General features: G+C 37.3%; 1 protein-coding gene and 2 pseudogenes across 1 annotated transcript; all 3 read right to left on the bottom strand.

Moving 5' to 3' along the window:
- Nucleotides 1–3,148: 3,148 nt before the first annotated feature.
- LOC149107894 (adenosine receptor A3-like) lies at nucleotides 3,149–4,218 on the bottom strand (annotated as a pseudogene).
- A 12,370-nt stretch (nucleotides 4,219–16,588) lies between these two features.
- Nucleotides 16,589–18,755, bottom strand: LOC149107893 (uncharacterized; annotated as a pseudogene).
- A 2,047-nt stretch (nucleotides 18,756–20,802) lies between these two features.
- Nucleotides 20,803–21,987, bottom strand: LOC149107892 (adenosine receptor A3-like). The gene has a single exon (XM_089296154.1). It carries the CDS (start codon nucleotides 21,985–21,987, stop codon nucleotides 20,968–20,970), a length of 1,020 nt encoding a protein of 339 aa, XP_089152280.1. The 3' UTR covers nucleotides 20,803–20,967.
- Between the last annotated feature and the right edge of the window lie 2,992 nt (nucleotides 21,988–24,979).

The raw sequence follows: 24,979 nt of genomic DNA, 5'->3' as shown, positions 1-24,979 counted from the left end.
ATTTGCTCAGTCGGTGTTAGCTGCAAGTTTTGGACAGGTAGATGAGACCGCCGATGTTTTTTTCCGATTTTCTAGGTTTATTAAGATCATGAATTTAATATTTCTTTCACATTCACCGCGTTAAATTCTGTGACTTTTTGCCACAGCGTATAACGAGTTATGGATGCACGCGGGAAGTTTGGAGAGCACGAGCTCCAAACTCCCAAAGTGCATCCATAACTCGATATATGCACAGCTAAAAGCATAAAACAATTCTTTTGTAGCATAACGACGACAACTTGAGCGCTAAGGCATGTTTTATTTGTGATTGACTACAAAGTTCTCACAATGCACGGTGAACGAACAAAAAGGATAATATTGCCTGGTTAAAAACACGCCACAAAAAGCTGAGCAACGGTTGTGCCAGAACGCTTCATCTGGTTTCTAAAATTGTTCATGAATAATTCGCTTCTTTGAACTAGTAAAAATGTAGGAAAACAAATTTACACACTCAATGAACATATAGACAAACAATGTAAAATACATGTACTCATGCAAGGTTTAGTCACGCGTCACCCAAGTGTAATATCAAACAGTTATTTCACTAGCGCGCGTTTTGGATCTGAGTTGGCTATAACCATCTCATACCTAACAAGCGCGAGTGCTTTAACAATGAACATTAAACGCAACACACAATCAGACTTGTGTAATTAATGAAAAACTCGTCGATATGGGGGTGGGGGGGGGGGGGGGCATTTGTTGGGGCCTATGAGAAACCAGACTGAAACCTCTCAAAATTTTGTTGAGTGAAAAACCGCTCAAAAAATCACTCAAAACTGGCAAACCACCGAACATAGTGATTGAAACTACCTTTCACAAGCTTGAATACAGTTAGCTTGATACAGCAAGAAAGATGCGTACTTTTAATTCTTTGAGGGATCAAGACATTTTCATTTGAAATCATTGCCTTCCTATAACTTTTTGGGTTACTGTTAACCTCTCGCATGCTGGATTTTTTCCCTAAAAAGGCAATTCAATGTTATAAATGCCTATCTTTAGGCAAAACCCTGTTAATTGTTTTGAACATGAAAACTAACATTTCCTTCCACTTCCAGTTATGGAGTAGATGATTCTAATACGCAAATTAAACTTGTTCTCTAATTGATGCAGGTCCCCAAGTCGATTATTCCCGGCTTTCCCCGTTATTAGCCGGTCGCGAACCCTCAAATAAAACGTGCTCGCTTTACCGTTAGCCTTTAAGAGAGCGAACTGAAGAGGTTTGACGCCCAATGTAGCTGGCATTCAGCATTCGCTTGAAGCATCTATATAGCAGACCTCATAAACTTGTACGGATTTACTGAGGTGAAATGAAGAGGTCCAGGAACAAAACGAACGCTTTGCTTACCTCCAAAATCCGAGAACCGAATTCTGAAACGTTGAACGCTAAATTAAGGACGTTCGCCCGAAAATGTTCTGCTCGATAGATTTTCTTCAAACTTCTACTGCCGACAGAATTACTTGTTTTAAGAAAAGAAAAAAAAATGGGAGGGTCACGGACTTCGTTTCAGAGATAAAGCATGTGGAAAACTAGTCTGATTTTGAAATATTGGTTCGCGTAAATCAGCATGGTCTCCAGGGTTTTTAGCTTAAAATATCAAAGATGAATCAACGAGGAAAAACTATCCTAGTAATATTTTGTATAAGTAAATCTGTTATGTTAATAATTTCAGATGTTGCCAACGTTTCCACAAAACTAACCCTTCAATAGGCATTTGAAACCACCACACAGATAAACGAAGAGCTAAAAAGAACGAAATTCGATCGTGCATTTTGCAAAAAATTCAAACTTCTAATGGATAGATTTTCTTCATATTTTTAGGCAATAGCATGATCGTGTCAATTGTAATGCCATGCATCTTATCCAAATGTAACTTTGTTTCCTTGGTACCTTATTAGCGAATACTAAACTACTGCTTGTACTCTAAATGTGAAAATCAACCACAAAATTCCCTTAACCAGATAATCCAAAAAATAATTTAATTCATCTCTTCAATTCACGAGTTTGCTCACAGAGCACTTTGATATCACTAAGCGCGCACTCCATGCATGACGCGCTTGAGAATTTGCGTGCGTGTTAAGGATGCGCAGAAACAATTAGCAAGAACGTCCTTAAAGTGCCTATGAAGTGAAATTTTCCCCTCTTTTTTTTCCCTAAAATATTGAAGTCTATGTTTCTCTGATTGGTAATGTTCGATTTTGGGCTTCGGAAAAGCGCGCAATAATTTTTTTTCTCCTTCGAAGTTGGGCAATTCAACTAAGAAATGTGCGACATTCCGCGCGCGGTCAAAATATGCAAATCAGGACCGTTGACGTCATAAGGTGTGTAAAACTTTCCAGCCATCACAGCAGCTGAGAGAAACAAGCGAAAGAATGCCGGGAAGTTTTCTGTTATCGGAGGGTCTGTTTTGGTGAGCTGTAAAAACACCACTTACACGCAAGGCGTTGTCATACATATGTTTCCGAAGGACGACGTCAAAAGGGCACAAGGTTTCTGATTTTTTCGGAGACATTGGCCCAAATTCTCTTGCTCATGTAATTTTGACCAACCGTAAAATTATTCAGCGAAATAATAAACATGCCATGCCTTATTGCCTTAGACTGGTTGGAAATTTGTTAAATAGAAGTTTACATGTTACATGGTCCTGAACCAAATTAAATATTTCTTGTAGTTTAATTGTGGTTAGAGGCGGTGTACAAACGGACTTAAGGTTATTCCTCAGAATTGCATTGCGCCTCCCTACTACGCACGATTTTTGCGTCATTAGCGCGTGCACATACACAACATATACAAAATGGTGGCTATTGCTAAACCAAACGATTTTTTTTTATTTAGTTTGAATGCAAGGACCACCTTTTTTCTAGACAGTGAATATAGGAAATGAGAGCATAGCTAGCGTTTGGAAAAGATAACATTTGCTCTCAAGAACACTGTTCCTAAACGAATACCGGAACCCTCCTTTTTTATTTCAAAATGTAAATGCTCTTGAAATAAGCAGCTAACAGGTGAAATTTGAAAGAAAATTTGTTGCGAGTTCTATTTCAATGAAATTACCGTAAGAGACAAAATATGCGTGTAAACAAATTTATGTAGAATGCTTCCCTGATCACGGAAAACATGTTTCGCTTTACAATTCAAAAGCGTCTCATCTACAACATCAACTCAGAATTTCTAAACTTTGGTATCCAGAACTTCTTGATTAAACTTCAGCTGCGGGAGACTGTTGTCTGTTCGTAAAGTTCTGAGCTCTGTCCCCGGAGTCTTGTTACTTCTTCTATTAATATTTAGCATCTTTGGCGCCGCTGGTTTTCTTAAACAGCACAAAACCAGGGCTTTTCTAAACTCAGGTATTCTTAATGCGTACACAACTGGATTTGCAAACGAATTGGAGTAATTTATAATGTTCACCAGGTCATAAAATTTCCACGGTATTTGGACATCATCCAGAAAAATTAAACCGTTCAAAATAACTAAAGGGATCCAGAACAACAAAGCAAGAATAGACACAAATAGCAAGGTCTTTGTTAAGCGTTTGTTTCGCGAGTCTCTGTTTTGCTGTTGTGAAGCGATATTTCCGCGTCGAAACTTTTTCCAAATGCCGATGTTACTGCCACATATAATGAAGTTATAATCAAGACGTATGGCATCCAATAATACATAGACTGACGTTTTAATGAAAACAAGAGGGCGGTGTCGACGACAGTCAGTGCCCACACAGTAAAAATAATAATAATAATACGGTATGCTCGCATTGACAGTGTTCGGTGCTTAAACGGCCAGTAAATGGCGTAAAATCTCTCACCAGATATGAAAGCTGCAGAAATTAACGACGCCTGCGACAAAAAGGTATCAACGATTGCGTAGAAAATTGACAAAGACATCGACCCACCACCTTTCCAAAGTTCAAAACGGTAACCAACGATGTAAATGTAGAGCGGTAGGGACACAGTTCCTAACATCAGGTCAGCAAACGCCATATTGATGACTAGAAACAAACTTCTCTTACGAAGGCTCCTGTCTACTGCAAACAGAACAATGGTGAGCAAGTTTCCTACAACAATAAATACAAATATCAAAATAAATGCGGTGCACAATGCCATGCCTTCTGCCTTGGAAGGAACAATTCTTGATGGACCAGTCGCGTTCTCTGAGCTATTTGTAGCTGCTTCTGTTCTCATCATATTTCAGTTTCACTGAACGATTGAAACGTCGATTAAACTTTGCCGATAACAACGTATCGTTACTTGATGAGGAAAATAGGAGTTCTGTAAATCGCAATATATGAGAATGAGGAGCGAGTGACAGATGGTGACCAAATTTGTAACTTTTTGACCGTTTTAAGACCAATCATCGTGGACTTATCTTTCACATGACATATCTCAGTTGACTTAAAACTGACGCAACCTGTCAAGACATATTTTAAAGAAAAGTTTTAGAATGATTATATTGCCATAATTCGTGACTAAGATGCGTCATCCATCAAGAAGCTTGCATCATGTTCCTCAGATTTGACGGGTTGATCAACACAGAAGCATCTGTTGTTGTTTTTTTTTTTTCTCTTGATTTTTAAGTAAAGGTTTCAAATGATGGTTAGTATGTTTTGCTTCAATTTATTTCCTTAAAACAGTGAATGAGTAGGCTTGTTGTTCATATACTCCATGGTGGTTTTACGGAAAAGTTTGTAAAGACCTGACGGTTATCTCAAAGGTGTGTAAATAGTTCACTTTAATAAAACTGCACAATTAATTTCCCCAGGAAAAGTTGCAAATTTACATGGACATGTCAATTTTAATTTACAGTATGTAAATCTTGATTTACATTCTTTGCAAATTACAATTTACATCTTAGGGTTTTGTAAAATAAAATTACAGGAAATTTACAGCTTTTATTACAGCATGTAAACGTTCTGTAAATAGTGATTTACATTGTCTTTGTCGACAATGATCATTTGAAGAACATGTAAAAACCTGTAAAATATTTTACGCACTTTTACAGTATCTGCCTTTGTAAAAAACATGTAAATTGCTTTGCTAAACCATGTGAGAAACGTGTAAATAATTCAAGCGAATGCTGTAAAAAGTCTGGAAATGTTATGTTTGTAACCCTGTAAAAACCATGTAAATGAAAAAAGGGGCCTGTAAAAAACATGTAAAAACCATGTAAATGAAAAAGGGGGGCTGTAAGAAACATGCAAAAACCATGTAAATGAAAAAAGGGGGCCTGTAAGAAACAAGTAAAAACCATGTAAATGAAAAAAAGGGGAGCTGTAAGAAACATGTAAAAACCATGTAAATGAGAAAGGGGGCCTGTAAGAAACATGTAAAAACCATGTAAATGAAAAAAGGGAGCCTGTAAGAAACATATAAAACCCATGTAAATGAAAAAGGGGGCCTGTAAGAAACATGTAAAAACCACGTAAATGAAAAAAGGGGGCCTGTAAGAAACATATAAAACCCATGTAAATGAAAAAAGGGGGCCTGTAAAAAACATGTAAAAACAATGTAAATGAAAGAAAGGGAGCCTGTAATAAACATGTAAAAACCATGTAAATGGAAAACCTAGAAGTTGCACGGGTGCGGTGGGGGGCTGTAAATAGCCTGTTAAAAACATGTAAGAGAGAGAGAGAGAGGAAGGGTTGTCTCGGGTAACCGAGAACATATAAATGGGACCTTTTAAAGGCGCGTAAAGTTAAAATGTAACACCGCCGTAAAGCTCCGTAAACCTACCGTGAAGCCTCCATTAAGGTGCCTTTTACGTTGAAGCATTTGAAGTTCTCTAAAGTCCAAGTGTGTGCTGCACTGTGCTTTAAATTGAAGTTGCGTTAGAAGGTATGCACCAAACTAAATCGCTGCATTGATCGACACCGCACTAAGCTGCCTTCTTGTGAACTTTCCGCGCATCCACAACGACAAAATAAAACTAGAATTGTTACTGCACATGCAGGCGTCCCAAGCTTACGTCTCTAGAAAAGAGAAAAATTAATTCTCGGACACGTACGTATTTATTCATGAACGACCATGAAAGCGTCACGTGTTGTGAGAGTTCAAGACGGAAAGAGCCCTGGTGATCGAGTTTGAATTGACGCGGAGTTAGGTTAGGCAGGTAACCATAAGGGACACCCAACGATCGTTTTCTCTCGAATGCTTTTAAACGCTGTTTTAGGCTATCTGGTGTACTTTCAAAGCTCTGTAGGTTAATTTTAGGTTGCGCAAAAAAAAAAATTATCTGTTCGGTTATTCTAGAGGAGCTTGAGTATTCTCGAACTTATTAGGGCTTTTTTGTCCATTTTCCGAAAACGTTAGGACTTATCGCTTTTCCGAAAATGATAGCTGACTTTTTTTCGGTAGCCAATATGACGTTTTTAACAATCCGAAAACAACAGACATTACATTTCTCATATCGCGAAAGTTCCAGGTCACAGTTGTGCCCCTGAAGCGTTGAGAATGAACGAAATATCATCGACTTAGAGCGTTAAATATTCCGAAACATGAACATTCTACAAGTAAGATTAATACAACTAAGTCTGCCCTTGCATGTTCACTGTTTTTTTTGTTTTGTTTTGTTTGGTGATTTCTACCGTTTTGTGCTTTCATTGCCATCACTGTTATCCCAGTCTCTTTATAAGAGCATACAAGCCTTGTGAGTGCCCGATCTCCAACAAGCGGGAATCAGCGGTCTTCATGTTAGGTACCAGGTTCTCTCGGTTCTCCCGCGATGTTTGGCAGTTCGTTGGAACTTGCATCAAACTCGAGCTCTGTTTTAGCGGGCCAAAATCCACTCTACCTTCTCTTCGTCACCGTGCACGGTTTCAAGGTAAAGTTTTCCGTTACCCAGAAGCTGAAGATAGCGATTACAGGCAACAACAACGACAGGTAAGCAAGTTTTGCATAAATTGAACGAGTAGAGTAAAGTAACGTCAAGATACGTATACATTTCGTTTTGCCTTTGGTTGTGAATGTGTCATTATCAAGGAGAAGTTACATTGCTTGTGGAATCGACTTTGGTGATGTTTACCTGCCGTGCATAAAGAGCTTTATTATCTGTTATTATCTGTTCTCGATAACTGAGTAAGAGCATGCGACATTTGTTATTGGCTTATATGCACCTTATGATTCCTTCTGATGCATGTTCTTGTAAGGTTATGTTGCCCTCTGATGTGAATGCTAGTAAGCTAAAATGTAACGTGCCATCTTCAGCAGAGAAATTTCTCTTATGCTAGAGTAAGTATTCTGAAGTTACTCAAGTGTCTACAGTTGTACCTACATGCAAGTTACAATATGCTGTTATACACAACTGTACATGGACATTGCACCCACTGGTGCTGATAGTAAGTTAAATGTTGTGGAATTTTCTTTCACAAAAAAAAAGACACTATGATACTTTATAAAGAGGTATACATGTACCTCAAACTGTCATGAAAACTACACAGGACTTGAAAAAAAGGAAGAGTAACTTGCCCAGGCAGGAAAATCTACTTGTCTTGGACGACACAGTATAGTCAATCAATTATTTCATAACAATCAATAGAAATTAGTCAATGATATCAGAAATCAATAAGAGGATTTGTCATGAGTAATCGATTGTGATCAACTTTTCAATAAGCATTATCAATTTTGCTGATACTAGCTTATCTTTTAAGCAACATTTATTAAGAAAGAAATGAACAAAAGATATAAAGTGAAATATGAAATCATGAATACAAATGCGTAAAAACATAACATCGTATCTTGTAAACAGAATAGTTTGCTGGCATACATGTATTGGGGACTATGTTTTGGGGGTCTTTGGTAGTGCCTTTGAAATCTACATAAAAAAGTTACAATCGCACATTGTGTTGAGGGACACAATTTTTCTACAGTTTATGTGAAGTAACAAAGAGAGACCAACTTTCAATTGATTCTGTAATGACTGATAAATTTGGTAAAATCAAATCGATAACTTGAAACTTCTCTAGCATGTGAGTATGAATTTCTTTCGATTGATAGCACTGATAACACTTACATTAATTTCAATTTATTGATTTATATCAATTTATGGATCGATTTCAATAGATTGCCTTACCCTGGGATGATGAGACAGCACTTTAGAGCCCTGTTACAGCTGTACATTTTACTTGTACAAAATTGGGCTCTTACCAAATACATGTAGGTTTCATGTGTCATGCATCTGTTCATGCATCTGTAGCAGGGCAGGAAAAAAAATTGTAAGTCACTTGCCCAGTGGGCCAGTCAATTTCAGTTTCCACTTGCCCCCACTTAAATATTAGTTGCCAGTGGGGTGGCCAGTAAGGAAATCAGAGGACAAATGCGAATGAAGTACGCTCGGATTCCTAACTAATTCTTGCTTTCAACCTAATAATTAACTAATCTTTAGTCTTTAGATCTTAAGTTTTGAAATGGAATGACTGGAAATTATCATTTATCAAGCTGGCATTTTTAGTCAGACTCACAAGACTACTGAGGCTACATTGTAATTTGACTTGCCCACCGGGCCACTGAACTTCTATTTTCACTTGCCCAAGGGCAAAATTTACTTGGCTGAGGAAATCAGACCTACGTTTTTTCCTGCCTTGAGTAGATCACAGATAACATCAAAATGCGGTAAAAACCAAAAATATTCATGTAAGCCATTACCAGAGTGTCTCACAGAATCTGTGAATTTTTCAGGCGTGTCACTGATGTTCTTACCACATTTTGATGTCTTCTGTGATCTATTACTGAACTGATGCATGACAACATCATTATCTGCTTCGTAATACATCACAAAGAAACAAAAACAAATTTTTATGACATCATCTGTACCTCTGTCCACCAATAGAACATAAGTGTGCATAAGAAACAATCAAATCGTGCTTGCAAATAACTTGACTTATTATTTAAACATTGTTTGATAGGAGTTTGATTTATTGTGCATGAATATTACAATGTAGGAGATAGTGAACATTGAATATTTACTGCCACAGATTTTGAGTTTAGTTCTTCTACATCCTCTGACATTCAGTGCCTTCCAATCAGAGATGCAAATTTTTTGTCACACAGTAGCCACAGATGTAGATGTAAGATCTGCTTGATTGATGAATATTCAGGGCTCAAAATAATGGCCGGTCAATGGGCAATGTCTGGCCAGAATGGTGACTTGACCGGCCAAAAACTTCACTTGCCGGTCATGTTGACCAGTCATGTCATGTTGAGATGGTCATGTTGTTCATTCTTGAATAAACAATCAAATCCCCAACTGTAAATCTGAGAGTTTTAAGTTCTTTTTTGTTATGACCTCTAATGAAAACATACCCTAATGCATACATGTATCTGTTCAAATGGCTAAAGACCATTCGCTTGCTGTTTTTCATGTGTTCAAGATGAATAGGAATGCCATTCGAGTGACTGGGGTTAAATCCATTCAGAAAAATATTAAGCCAATTTTTAAACGGTCTAGCAGTGACTGGAACAAACAAACTACATTTGTGGGTTTAATTTGGCTCACATTACGTGTACTTGATTTTTTCGTAAATATCTTGACCAGTCAGAAATGAGACGTGACCAAGCTAAAATCACTTTGGCCGGTCAACATGACCGGCTACAGTCCGATTTCAAAGGTCACAGTATTAATTAAATGATAAGAAACAAAATAATAAGTCCAGTGTAAACTTCGCTGATTGATATCATACACAGAATTTGCTGATTCATACTCAGACATAACTTATCTTATTTAACGAAATGTTTTATGTTACTTGTAGAATGAAGTAAAATTGAGAGTGGTCAATACATGCATACTCCTTGGCATTGATGCTTGATCAGGAAAAAAATCAGCCACTGAGAAGTCTACAGTACTTATGACTCTATAAGGGGTCCAAGGCCCATTTCTTGAAGGCCCTGGAAACATTTCTGGCCCACAAAGCCATCTTTGATTGAGCTGTGTCTAAAAACTAAGAGCTGTATACGCCTGAAACTTCTTGTGTGAAGGAAACCTCAGTTCATATTGAGAATAAGCGAATAAAACAGCTCTGTAAGCATAAGATTTCAGATTTTGGTATGGCTTTCTGGGTGCAAAAACTTTTTGGGACCTTCGAGAAATGGGCCCCTGGTGCATTACAGTCTAACATGGTGACCTTCAACACTTTCTGGCATAAATTCAACCACTTTAAACATTATTTTTAATGCTTTGAAGTATTACCTACACTGTACCTGTGTTAGTGAATTAGCATTAAATTTAAATATCTTAGATTGCTAGGTTGATACTTATTGTTCAATACAGCAGCTGTAAGATTTCATCATAAAAAGCAAAGGCTATGTTTACATACATGTAGTACCAGAAGAATAATTTATTAACTTATGATGTGTTATGGGAGCTATGGTACTAGATAGGCCTTTCAATTTCAACAGGCCCCTATGAATTTTTTTTTTTTTGCAGTACAGTTTTTTTTATCACAAAAAGAAAAAGTAAAATTTTGAATATTGTTTACAGTGAATGTTTTGTCAGGGGTCCAAAATGTTTGTACTGTTTGGATTCCGTGCAGTTTTGGAAAAAGAAGGAAACTGTGACTTTGTAAACATAGCCTAAAAGATGTCAGAAGCCTTGTTTTATGTTATGCAATGTAGCATTCCTTTGGCATGAATGTTTTTATGATGAATTTAAAATGTCAATCTCTATCTTGTGGTAAATGTTTTTTCTCCCTATTTTCTGTTATTTCAAAAGAACAATTTGCTCTATGAAAAAAGTCGATCAATACTTCACACTTACACTGCAGTAATTTTCATAATAAGGTAAAGGTAAAGTCTGCATACGAGCCAAGTGGCCCAACAGACTAGAGCTTATCCCGCTTTCTGTAGCAGGAAGCAACTAGAACTATTTCTACTCCCCCTGGATGAGATGCCAGTCCATTGCAGGGTTACCCCACCATTAAATTCGCTGGTACCCACTTATACACCTGGGTGGAGAGGCACTGAGAGTAAAGTGTGTTGCCCAACAACACAACAGAATGTACCCGCCTAGGACTTGAACCCGGACCGCTTGATCAGGAGTTGAGCACACTACATTTGACTTTGTGAATTTAGTATATATTTAAGACAGGTATCCATTTGCAAACAATTCTAATTTAGTAATACACCTAAATTGCAAAATTTTTACTAGTTGTAGCTGACAACAGTATAGTTCTTAATCAGTTTATTATTTATGAATTAAATAGAGCTGAATATGACATGGTTTCGCACAATCTTGAAAAGGTCTTAAATCTTAGTAGTCTTCTTGAAAAGTGCTTGAATCCGGTTAAAGGAGCTTAGTCATGATATTTTAAAATATTTTGGCCTTACACAAAATTACATTTAAGTCGTCTTGTTATGAATACAAAGAAAAGAAAACATGTTTTATTTGTTGCAATGTATACATTGTAAACCTTATTCATGGCATATAAAAACTATTTGAATTTTACTGAGTTTGTTCTGATTGCAATAAACTTCTGATTCTGTATAAATTTGCGTATTTTCTACTATTATAATTAAGGTCAACAGATTTGATTAAAATAAAACTACATTCCATGAATTTTTCTTCAAGCTATTATTTACAAGTTATTTGTCGTACAGGGTTTCTGCCTCCCTTTTTCAATTTACATGTTATTTACAGGCTCCCTTTTTCGATTTACATGTTGTTTAGAGGCTCCCTTTTTCAATCTACAGGTTATTTGCAGGCTCCCTTTTTCAATTTACAGGTTATTTACAGGCTCCCTTTTTCAATTTCCAGGTTATTTACAGTCTCCCTTTTTCGATTTGCATGTTATTTACAGTCTCCCTTTTTCGATTTACATGTTATTTACAGGCTCCCTTTTTTGATTTCTATGTTATTTACAGGCTCTCTTTTTCCATTTACATGTTATTTACAGGCTCCCTCTTTCGATTTACATGTTATTTACAGGCTCCCTTTTTTGATTTACATGTTATTTAGAGGCTCCCTTTTTCAATTTCCAGGTTATTTACAGGCTCCCTTTTTCAATTTACAGGTTATTTACAGGTTCCCCTTTTCAATTTACATGTTATTTACAGGCTCCCTTTTTCGATTTGCATGTTATTTACAGTCTTCCTTTTTCAATTTCCAGGTTATTTACAGTCTCCCTTTTTCGATTTGCATGTTATTTACAGTCTCCCTTTTTCGATTTACATGTTATTTACAGGCTCCCTTTTTTGATTTCTATGTTATTTACAGGCTCTCTTTTTCCATTTACATGTTATTTACAGGCTCCCTCTTTCGATTTACATGTTATTTACAGGCTCCCTTTTTTGATTTACATGTTATTTAGAGGCTCCCTTTTTCAATTTACAGGTTATTTACAGGTTCCCTTTTTCAATTTCCAGGTTATTTACAGGCTCCCTTTTTCAATTTCCAGGTTATTTACAGGCTCCCTTTTTTGATTTACATGTTATTTACAGGCTCCCTTTTTCGATTTACATGTTATTTACAGGCTCCCTTTTTTGATTTCTATGTTGTTTACAGGCTCTCTTTTTCGATTTACATGTTATTTACAGGCTCCCTCTTTCGATTTACATGTTATTTACAGGCTCCCTTTTTCGATTTACATGTTATTACAGGCTCCCTTTTTTGATTTCTATGTTGTTTACAGGCTCTCTTTTTCGATTTACATGTTATTTACAGGCTCCCTCTTTCGATTTACATGTTATTTACAGGCTCCCTCTTTCGATTTACATGTTATTTACAGGCTCCCTTTTTCGATTTACATGTTATTTACAGGCTCCCTTTTTTGATTTCTATGTTGTTTACAGGCTCCCTTTTTCCATTTACATGTTATTTACAGGCTCCCTCTTTCGATTTACATGTTATTTACAGGCTCCCTTTTTCGATTTACATGTTATTACAGGCTCCCTTTTTTGATTTATATGTTATTTACAGGCTCCCTTTTTTGATTTCTATGTTGTTTACAGGCTCTCTTTTTCCATTTACATGTTATTTACAGGCTCCCTCTTTCGATTTACATGTTATTTACAGGCTCTCTTTTTCCATTTACATGTTATTTACAGGCTCCCTTTTTCGATTTACATGTTATTACAGGCTCCCTTTTTTGATTTACATGTTATTTACAGGCTCTCTTTTTCGATTTACATGTTATTTACAGGCTCCCTTTTTTGATTTCTATGTTGTTTACAGGCTCTCTTTTTCCATTTACATGTTATTTACAGGCTCCCTCTTTCGATTTACATGTTATTTACAGGCTCCCTTTTTTGATTTACATGTTATTTACAGGCTCCCTTTTTTGATTTCTATGTTGTTTACAGGCTCTCTTTTTCCATTTACATGTTATTTACAGGCTCCCTCTTTCGATTTACATGTTATTTACAGGCTCCCTTTTTCGATTTACATGTTATTTAGAGGCTCCCTTTTTCAATTTACAGGTTATTTGCAGGCTCCCTTTTTCAATTTACAGGTTATTTACAGGCTCCCTTTTTCAATTTCCAGGTTATTTACAGGCTCCCTTTTTCAATTTACAGGTTATTTACAGGTTCCCCTTTTCAATTTACATGTTATTTACAGTCTTCCTTTTTCGATTTACATGTTATTTACAGGCTCCCTTTTTTGATTTACATGTTATTTACAGGCTCTCTTTTTCCATTTACATGTTATTTAGAGGCTCCCTTTTTCGATTTACATGTTATTACAGGCTCCCTTTTTCGATTTACATGTTATTTACAGGCTCCCTTTTTCGATTTACATGTTATTTACAGGCTCCCTTTTTCGATTTACATGTTATTTACAGGCTCCCTTTTTTCATTTACACGTTATTTACATGCTCCTGTTTTCATTTTCCATGTTATTTACAGCTTCCTTTTTTTTAATTTACATGTTGTGTAAACATTTACATGTTATTTACACTATTATGGCAGCCTTTCTGTATTAAATTTAGATGTTATTTACGGGTTTCCAGGTTGAATCACAAGAAATTTACAGGCTATTTACAGTATTTGCAGGAACAGTTTACATGTTATTTACATGATCTTAGCCCTTTGCTTTGAAACATTTACAGTGTTTTCTTCATCATTTACATGTTTCACTTGAAATATTTACATGTTTTTTACATGAAACCTCCAAAACATGTAAAAGGGGAAAAATCATGTAAATTATTCTTTACAGTCTCTTTTTGATTATTTACATGTTAATTACATGTTATTTACATACTCTGTAAATTTTCAACTTTTCCAGTGAGCATTAAGCGGGAAGTTGATTGTAAAAAATAGTTTGAGAAGGTTAATTTTGACAGAAAGCAAGGTGTAAGTGCTGTATCGTGACGAGGAAACAGCTCATGCGCAAAACCGTGGGCGTTTACCTAACAACGTTTGACGGCACCGAGTGGCACATTGTCAACTTTTTCCTTGATGTACGCCAATTATTAATGGTTAACCAATCAAAAGTCCACAGCTTTTATGAACTGTTCTTGTTAGACTGAATTTGAATTTCTTCAAATGGTTAGAAACTATTGGCTGCAGTGGAAGTCCTCTATCAAAATAGCCCTCATTGCTGAGGACTAAATTATCCTGACTTTCGTGTTCTTTTGCAAGAATTTAAAATTCCTAATGAGTTTGGTACGCAACTTAACATTAAAGGAATTAGTGCTCGGCTACCGTGAAAAACGGTAGTACATTTGTTTAAATTTACATGGAAACGTCACAGAACTGTATTTTGAGACAGGTTCTTACTTAAATTCTGGGGATATTGTGAATTTTCATCTGCACTTCCGCGGATTTGTAAGTCTCATTCTATTTTAGTTTATTAGCCAATTATTCTTTGAGGTAAAAAGGAAGGCAGAATAGCCTAATAAACAGCTGGGTAAGTCATTGATAATGTAATACATGTAGTTGCTTGGTTTGCGTGGAACTTACTTTTTATAGTTCATGGAGTTCTTCAGTAATCCATTGACATTAGGGGTCTTCGACGTTTTTCTTTTTTAAAAATACATGTATAAAGTGATTTACATGTGTAGAGGATTTATAGGTGAAATCAGGAGATATATCCACCAGACCTACTGTAGCTTTTTAATTTTACTTTGTTCGAAAATTGCGATCTGCGACAAGGTAATCATCGATATTAAGTCTCTGACGGCGCACGAAATTAAAAATATCAATTTGAAAGGGAGATGTTTGCCTTTCGAACTTTGAAAAAGAATAAGGAACAGAATCATATTTACTCAATGTCTCGTTTGATATTGAATTTCCAAGAGGTATTTATCTTCTTGGACAACCATACCTTACAGCTTAAGAGGCTGTCCGTGTAAGAACCGACCACTCGATTTTCGGCCGAAAAGAGAATTGCTGCGAATTTTCTGTGTGAAACAGTTAGTCCATATGATAAAAAAAAATAACAATAATTTGGCTTTAAGTGCTATTTTTCAATATTTCTGGCGACGATTTCCGAGTACGGTCCAAAACCGTAAAACCGTTCTGTTTCGAGTCAAATTTAGGCGTTGCGCGGAAGGAGCTGAAAAATTACGCTTTTACTCAAATACAATAAAACTTACATATGATTTTATTTCATGTTTTTTCTTTCGATTAACGTAAAATATTTAAAATCGGGCAGAAGAAAAATTATGATTTTTTGAAAATGCCCCACAGAAGGCCTTCGCAAAATTTTAGCGGGCATGTTGCTAGTTAAAGGAGTGTTTCTCAAAAGTATAACGTGACCTGGAGTCCTGACCAATATCCATGTCTAGTACTAGGGCTAGTGTACCGAGAACTGGAAAAAACACTTTGGGCACTAACCTTTTGGAACTACAGGAGTTTGATCAACATAGCTAATTTCAGACGTGAAAGCTTGCCTGCCACAATTTCGAACCGATTATTGTTCTTAAGTTCCCCATATAAATTCTTAAGTGTCATTGTCGGAGAAAACCGGGCAGTACCAAAAGATCGAGGTCGGCCGTTTACATTCATCTTTTCACAGCATAAAAGCTATCCGAAAAGATTAACAACCATGACATTTTCCGAGATAGGCGTTCGTTTTTCTTCGAGATATCGCCACATCGCGATTTTGGTCCTCAAGCGGTCTAAAATGATCGAAATTTCGGACAACTTTAGATGAGCCTAAAAGGTACTTCCTACAAATTCCAGAAACTCTTATTTTCATGAGATGATATTTGTTTCCTTATTAGTTGATTGAGAAATATTAGCGGTCTTTCGCATTAATTCTACGGTTTTTCACGAGGTGCCAAATATCGCCGCCGAATCGTTAATGAGCGTGACCCAAATTTTAGCCATTTTCAGCGAGTCGTTTTTCAAAAGTGCAGCAGTTTATTTCCACAGAGAGACATTTTTGTGATGGTCTTTTGCACTGTTCTCAATATACAGTTTAGTTAAAAATTGGTATCTACAGGCAAAAAATAGTTAGCTGGACTGCAGAATAGAGTTTTTAAGCTCTGACATCGTTATTAACCTATGTGAACATTTCAAACTTGCCAAATCCTTACCATTACTTAGGCTAAATTTTCCCGCGAAAATTCTATTTTTTTGTATTTTGGTAAATCATGGATAACAATCGCAGAAAGTGGGTATAAGGTAATATTCTTCGCTAAAAATTTGGCGGGAAATATTTCTGACTAATGAGTTTTTTTGGACTTTGCGAGACCAATTACTTCGATTTGCCTGTAGATACCAATTTTAACTAAACTGGATATTGATTTCATCGGACAAAGGATTCTATCACACACATCCTTTCCGTACTGTGGCTCGGAAGTCATACTGCGTGACAGTAAGACCAACTCGTTCCCAGCATCTCTTACGGCCACCAAGAGGAAGTTGTTGTGGTAACAGCCTGCTTCGTCACTCCTAAGACTCCCTCGGATAATCTGGGGGTGATCCTTTTTTTACAACCTCCAGTCTGTTTTCAATGATTGATCGAGCAGACTGCATACCAGTCCTGCTGGCACGAATCAAAGATATGCGCATATGATTTCAGCTCAACCTTCCCATTGCTAGCATTCTTAGTTATTACCGTTGATATGTGCCAGTTAAGGCCTCGTTCTCCATACCAATCGGACTGCTTCTCACGATATCTAATTTGAAGAAATTTCATGGCCCCGTCCATTATTAGGATAGCGGACGTGTCGTCGGCTGATCATGATCTAAGTGCATCTTGTTTTTCCTCTGCCTGGTTTATCGAACGAATAATGTGGGCTTTCCACAGCAAGATGTCTGACTTTGCGCGGTCAAAGTCATATAGCAGATCCTCTCGTTGTTCTGAACTGTAAGGTGTCCAGGATGACGCTTCGAACTCCAGTCTGACATCCTGCAGTACATTCTTCATTCCTTGGCAGTCATCGCAACTCAATACGTGCTCATGAGAGCAGGGTTGCCGGAAATCGGCTTCGACAGGATCACTGGGCGCAAAATGTCGACAGTGGTCAGCGCAAGTAGAAGCACATGGCTGGCAATGTATGCGGAAGTCAGTCTTGAGATAGCGTTTTGCATCTCTGAGCTTTCTATGAACATGAAGACACCACTGTTTCTCCATTCCTCCTTTCTCAAGAGTTTCAACCAGTGTTTCAAGAGTCTGAAATCCCGCCGCGTCATCAGCTGAGGTATTGTGCAAGCCCTGGAGCGACTTACGCTGAGATGCGTCTCGAACCTCCAGGATTTTGAACAAAGTTGACCTACTCAGTGGTTCGTGACATTGTTCTTTACAATACTCCAAGTATTCTTCAATCATTGTAGATCTGGTCACTGTCCTCACAACATTAGGCATCTCTATTGTGTCGCCACTTTCGAGGATTAGTATTTTACTACCATAAGAAACGTCTTGATAGAAGTACAGTCTATTTGTAAATTCCACAAAGTGATCGACCTTACTCGTGTCAAGACGTACGCGGGGCTTGGTTGTAACTTCAGGGGTTGTACCAGGGCCGCTTAGATTAGCATGAGAGCGTGCTTGCTTTATTTCCCATGAGGATAGTTTTCCGTATGGTTGGTGAATTTTTTGCAGCATGCATGCTCATGGGATATCTATATGCGTAAAGGCTTAGTATCTGTCTCTTTAAATTCTTAGTCTTAGCGTTCTTGTACGCAGTCATAAGTACCACTAGATCACCAGGTGGTGAACCGTCAAACTTTTTCTTTGTGTAGACTGAGCCATGGAATTGAAGAGCTCGTCGCCACTATGCACCTCCAAGTGCTATTGCACTGCACACTAGCAAACAGTCTTCACTAGCCTTTTGTACAACACTCAACTGTTCTGCTTTGCTCAAGTTGTTCAAGGGGGTTTTCAAATGGGAGATAAGAGGCTCCCGTTTTGTTTCTTGTGCAGTGAGATTTGCAATCGTGTCCATAGCGAGGTTTTAAACACGAACGGTATCTGTAACTAAGGGTGTTGGAGGAGACGCGGCATCTGTTCCCGGAGTCCAGCATGGAGTGGAGGCGATATTCTGAGGAGTTGGAGGCTCACGGAATCGGGTCGAGGTGACGAGGAGGCCTATGGTTTCCATGGCAGCCTGTTTGGCAAGTCTATGAAAATGTAAAAGCAACTACATTTGTCAAGTCAAGTCACGCTATTAACAAAGGTGACGGTAAAAGTGATTTTTCGCTCTTTCTTTTTCAAAACGGGTTGCACTCGCTACATACCTTTGATGGGATGTCTTGTCTTCAGGTTCCTTGGGGTACAGCCAGTCTGTTTTTTGAGCAACGTCTTCACTGTGTTGCTTCTTACTCGTTGCGCAGATTGCTAGTATTACAAAAATAAATGTTTATAAACTTCCTCATAAAGGTCTGTAAATTACCTAGAATCTGCGGCATGAAGATCACACGATTACATACCACGCCCACCTGCCCCCATCCAAAACGAAAAAACTCGTAAACCCTGACCAACCAGCCGGAAGTTGTATTGCTAAGCAACTTTGTAAAAAATTGCGCAAGTTTTGTTAATATTGTTGTTTTGAATTTTGTGTAATATTCATATTCGGAACAAACTATATTTCATTGCGGCAGGGTGTCCGATAATCTCCCAACTAGGCGCCAAAACCGCACTCGTGAAATGACTCAGGAAAATGAAGTCTGTATTACCGTTAGGGCATTAAAACGTAAACAGTATTCAGTGGTTACAAAATAAAATCTTCAAAGCTAAAACTTACGCGAACTAACGGGTGTAGCTTCTCCAAAGATGTTTAAAATATCCAAACATGAATCAACGAAGAAAAGCTATCCTAGTAATATTTTGTATAAGTGAATCCGTTGCGTTAATAATTTCAAATTTTGCCAACGTTTTCACAAAACTTAACCCTTCAATAGGCATTTGAAACCGCCACACAGATAAACGAAGAGCTAAAAAGAACGAAATTCGATGGTGCATTTTGCAAAAAATTCAAACTTCTAATCGATAGATTTTCTTCATATTGTCAGGTAATAGTATGATCGTGTCAATTGTAATGCCATGCATCTTATCAAAATGTAACTTTGTTTGTTTGGTGCTTTATTAGCGAATACTGAACTACTGCTTGTACTCTAAATGTGAAAATCAACCACAAAATTCCCTTCACCAGATAATCCAAAAAATAATTTAATTCATCTGTTCAATTCCCGAGTTTGCTCACAGAGCACTTTGATATTACTCAGCGCGCACTCGATGCATGACGTGGCTTGAGAATTTGCGTGCGTGGTAAGGATGCGCAGAAACAATTAGCGCGAACGTCCTTAAAGTGCCCGTGAAGTGAAATTTTCCCCACTTTTTTCATCCTAAAATATCGAAGTTTATATTTCTCTGTTTGGTAATTTTCGATTTTGGGCTTCGGACAAGCGCGCAATAATTTTTTTCCTGCATCGACGTTAGGTAATTCGATCAAAAGTGTGCGACATTCCACGCGCGGTCAAAGTAGGCAAATTAGGACCGTTGGCGTCATAAGGTGTGTAAAACTTTCCAGCCATCACAGCAGCTGAGAGAAACAAGCGAAAGAATGCCGGGAAGTATTGCAAGCGAAAGAATGGGAAGTTTTATGTTGTCGAATGGCCTGTTTTGGTGAACTGTAAAAGGGCACAAGGTTTCTGATTTTTTCGAAGACATTGGCCCAAATTCTCTTCCTCATCTAATTTTGACCAACCCTAAAATTATTCAGTGGAATAATAAACATGCCATGCCTTATTGCCTTAAACTGGTTGGAAATTTGTTAAATAGAAGTTTACATGTTACATGGTCCTGAACCAGGTTAAATATTTCTTGTAGTTTAGTTGTGGTTAGAGTCGGTGCACAAACGGAGTTAAGGTTATTCCTCAGAATTGCATTGCGCCTCCCTACTACGCACGATTTTTGCGTCATTAGCGCGCACCCACGAGCGCGTGCACATACACAACATATACAAAATGGTGGCCATTGCTAAACCAAACGATTTTTCAGTTTGAATGCAGGGATCACCTTTTTTCTAGACAGTGAATATAGACCAATTTCTATTGCAGAGTTTTAAACTATCACTGAAAATGAGAGCATAACTAGTGTTTGGAAAAGATAATATGTGCTCTCAAGAACGCTGCGTGCTTGGAACATATTGAAACGCCATCAAATTACTCCTTTCAATTGCTGGAGTACATTCATTGATGTTTTTCTCACTTAACTTTCTCCCTTTTTTTCTGCCCTCAAAAAGCGTTAAGTGGATGGTTCAAATGGAAACGTTTCTGAAAGGAGATAATTTAAGGAATTATGGGGTTTATTGAAGGTCTTCCTGCTCCTAAACGAATACCGGGACCCTCCTTTTTTACTTCAAAATTTAAATGCTCTTGAAATAAGCAGCCAACAGGTAAAGTTTGAAAGAAAATTTATTGCGAGTTCTATTTCAATGGAATTACCTTAAGAGACAAAATATGCGTGTAAACAAATTTATGTAGAATGCTTCCCTGATCACGAAACATATGTTTCGCTTTACAATTCAAGATCGTCTAATCTACAACATCAACTCAGAGTTTCTAAACTTTGGTATCCAGAACTTCTTGATTAAACTTCAGCTGTGGGAGACTGTTGTCTGTTCGTAAAGTTCTGAGCTCTGTCCCCGGAATCTTGTTACTTCTTCTATTAATATTTAGCATGTTTGGCGCCGCTGGTTTTCTTAAACAGCACAAAACCAGGGCTTCTCTAAACTCAGGTATTCTTAATGCGTACACAACTGGATTTGCAAACGAATTGGAGTAATTTATAACGTTCACCAGGTCATAAAATTTCCACGGTATTTGGACATCAAAGGCATAGATTAAACAGTTGAAAATAACTAAAGGGATCCAGGACAGTAAAGTAAGAATAGACACAAATAGCAAGGTCTTTGTTAAGCGTTTGTTACGCGAGTCTCTGTTTGGCTGTTGTGAAGCGATATTTCCGCGTCGAAACTTTTTCCAAATGCCGATGTTACAGCCACATATGATGAATGTCATAATCAAGACGTATGGCATCCAACAATACACAGAAAGTTTAACTGACAACAAGAAATTTGTTGCACTGAAGAGGGTGGCGATAAGGAGAGTCACTGCCCACACAGCAAAAATAAGAATACGGTATGTTCGCATCGACAGTGTTCGGTGCTTAAATGGCCTGTAAATGGCATAAAATCTCTCACCAGATATGAAAGCTGTAGAAATTAACGACAACGTCGAGAAAAAGGCATTAACGATGCCGTAGAAAGTTGACAAAGACATCGGCAAACCACCTTTCCAAAGTTCAAACCTGCTCCCAACAGTGTAAATGTAGAAAGGTAGCGACAGGACTCCTAACATCAGGTCAGCAAACGCCATATTGATGACTAGGAACAAACTTCTCTTACGAAAGCTCCTATTTACTGCAAACAGAACAATGGTGAGCAAGTTTCCTACAGCAATAAATACAAATATCAAAATAAATGCGGTGCACAATGCGATGCCTTCTGCCATGGAAGGAACAATCATTGATGAAGCAGTCGCGTTCTCTGAGCTATTGGTAGCTGCTTCTGTTCTCATCATATTTTGGTTTCACTGAACGATTGAAATGTCGATTAAACTTTGCCGATAATAACGTATCGTTACTTGGTGGGAAAAATAGGAGTTCTGTAAACCGCAATATATGAGAAAGAGGAGCGAGTGACAGATCATGACCAAATTTGTAGTTTTTGGACCGTTTTAAGACCAATCATCGTGGACTAATCTTTCACATGACATGTCTGAGTTGACTTTACACTGACGCAACTTGTCAAGACTTTATAGACTCCCATGTGCAACTTAATACGTCTGCGAGCGTGTTATGACTGCAATGTTTACCGGCTTCAACACGGACCTGAGGTTGACACTTCGGCCTTTCTGCGAAAAGAAAACGGCGCAGGGACTTCAAGATAGGTCCTCAATACGTGCATGTTGGGCTTGATAGTTATTCCAAATGTTATTGATCGCTTGTTAGAGTTGTATTATTTCGCTCGCTAATAATGAGCGTAGATTGTAACGCAGCCAGATAAACGTGACAGGAACAAAGAATCAGCAACGGCAGGGTGCTTTTCTGTACATGGCTTCAAATTGCGCCCATGAAATAAAAGCCTTACTTATTTCCCCACTTCATCGTTATAACTTTTTTGCGACAAACGTCATTATGAAAAGCTTAAAACGCTTAAGATCGGTTGTTTTGTTTTTTCGTTCCAAAAATAAAACAAAACAGAAGAGTGGCCGTGTTAGTTTGAAAGACGCGAAAGAAAAATATTTTTCAGAAAAGTTTTGCAATGACTGCCATAAATCGTGACGAAGTTGCGTCATCCATCGCGAAGCTTATGTCATATTCCTCAAATTTGACGAGTCAGTGATCAACACAGAAGCATCTGCTGCTTTTTTTCCCCCTTGCTTTTAAGTAAAGGTTTCAAATGATGGTTGGGATGTTTTGCTTCTTTTTGTTTCCTTAAAACAGTGAATGAGTAAGCTTTTTATTCATAGACTCCATAGTGGTTTTACCGAAAAGTTTGTAAAGAACTGACGGTTATCTCAAACGTGTGTAAATAGTTCCCTTCAATAAAACTGTATAATTAATTTCCCAAAACATTAAACAGGAAGTTGATTGTAAAAAAGAATTCGCAGCATCGACCGATCGATCGATAGAGGTTAATTTTAACTGAACTAATTGTAAGGTAATTTAATTGGAACAAAAGTGTGGGTTTTGTAGGGAAAGTGAAAATTAACAGCGCTAAAATATTAAAAAAAGATTACAAAATAAAGCTAATTACAACTTTGAGAACGTTTGTTATGTGAAAGCAAGTTGTAAGTACTGTGTCGTGGGATGCCTTCAATTTTCAAACGTGTCGAGGAAACAGCTAATACCCAAAGCCGAAGGAGTTAACAATGTTTGACGGCATCAATTGACATGTAGTCACCTTTTTCCTTAATATACGCCAATCATTAAAGATAAACTTAGAAATGACGGACGAATTCCTCTTAAGAAAGGCTTATATTGTAGCTTATATCTTGTATTTGTACTTTTTAAGGCACAGTTATTAACGGGTCACTGAGCCTGCCTGGCTAAACGTGCTAATATATTTTGTGGAACTCGTCCGTATCTTTGACATTTTTATCGCCTTGTTATTTTGTGCTCACTGCAAATAACAATCTGCTAAGTGGAATTTTTGACCCAAGGCGATTGAAAGAAAGACCGAATTAAGGCGGCAACACGAATGGACATTTCACGTTGTAAAATTTACTAATCATCCTTGTAATAACTAGGAAATTTAGTGAGAAGCTAATTTTAGGTGACAGCAGCTTTGTAAACTGTTTTTGTTATTCTGAATTTGGGTTGCTTACGCTAGTGGCCATAAAATTATAAAATTAGTTATTTCAAAGATTAAACAGGCAGCTTATAATTAAAAAGATCGCGAAGCATCGATGGATCGATCGAGGAAATTTATGCTGAGGAAACTTGGAGAATCAAGAAAAGTCTGCTCTACTAGTTACAAAAGAGAAAGCGAAACGATCCTTTATTAAAACAATAGCTTGTGCAGCTTGAAGCTCTGTTGATCACTAATTCCAATTCAGATCTATATGTACAATGCAAAATTATAATGAGGATACTGCAACCATATTGGAGATCCAATGGAAAGTTTACACGAGAATTCTAAACAAAATTTAAAACGCTAAAATGTTCAAAATTTAAAAAATTATCCATAAAAATAGTTTGAGAAGGTTAATTTTGACAGAAAGCAAGGTATAAGTGCTGCATCGTGACGAGGAAACAGCTCATGCGCGAAACCGTGGTCGTTTAGGTAACAACGTCTGACGGCACCAAGTGGCATATTGTCAACTTTTTCCTTGATGTACGCGAGTTATTAAAGGTTAACCAATCAAAAGTCCGCAGCTATTATGCAGTGTTCTTGCTAGACTGAATTTAAATTTCTTCAAATGCCTAGAAACTATTTGCTTTTAAAACTGACTATGCATGGATTTTGACTTTTTATTGTTTATAGAGTTCTTCAGCAATCCATTGACATTAGGGGTACGTCATAAATATAAATATTGCATCAATATTTACTTTTTATGGCCCATGGAGTTCTTCAGCAATCCACTGACATTAGGAGTCTTCGACATTTTGCTTTTTCAAAAATATATGTATAAAGTGATTTACATGTGCAGAGCGATTTAAAAGCGAAAACAGCAGATATATCCACCAGACCTACTGTACCTTTTTAATTTTGCTGCGTTCGTGAATTGCCATCTGTCACAAACTAATCATCGATATTTAGTCTCTGGCGGCGCACGTAATTAAAAATTTTAATTTAAAAAGGAAATGTTTGCCGTTTTAACTTTACAAAAGAATAAGGAACAGGATCGTATTTACTCAATGCCTTGTTTGATCTTGAATTTGAAAAAGTATTTACCCTTAAGGAACTATACCTTACAGCTTAATTCTCTATTAACTGGAGTTTATAAGTCAAGGTTAAAAGTCTTTCCGACGGGGAAAGTAAACTTAGAGATTTGAAGTTAGTTTTAG

Source organism: Orbicella faveolata, unplaced genomic scaffold, assembly GCF_042242905.1.
Source record: "Orbicella faveolata isolate gen_17 unplaced genomic scaffold, um_ofav_v1 contig_26, whole genome shotgun sequence".
Lineage (NCBI taxonomy): Eukaryota > Metazoa > Cnidaria > Anthozoa > Scleractinia > Merulinidae > Orbicella > Orbicella faveolata.
This window is presented reverse-complemented; position numbering and strand designations above follow the sequence as displayed.

Bases quoted from the DNA above. Each gene is read 5' to 3' on its own strand.
- LOC149107892 (XM_089296154.1), bottom strand. From the start codon at position 21,987: ATGATGAGAACAGAAGCAGCTACCAATAGCTCAGAGAACGCGACTGCT.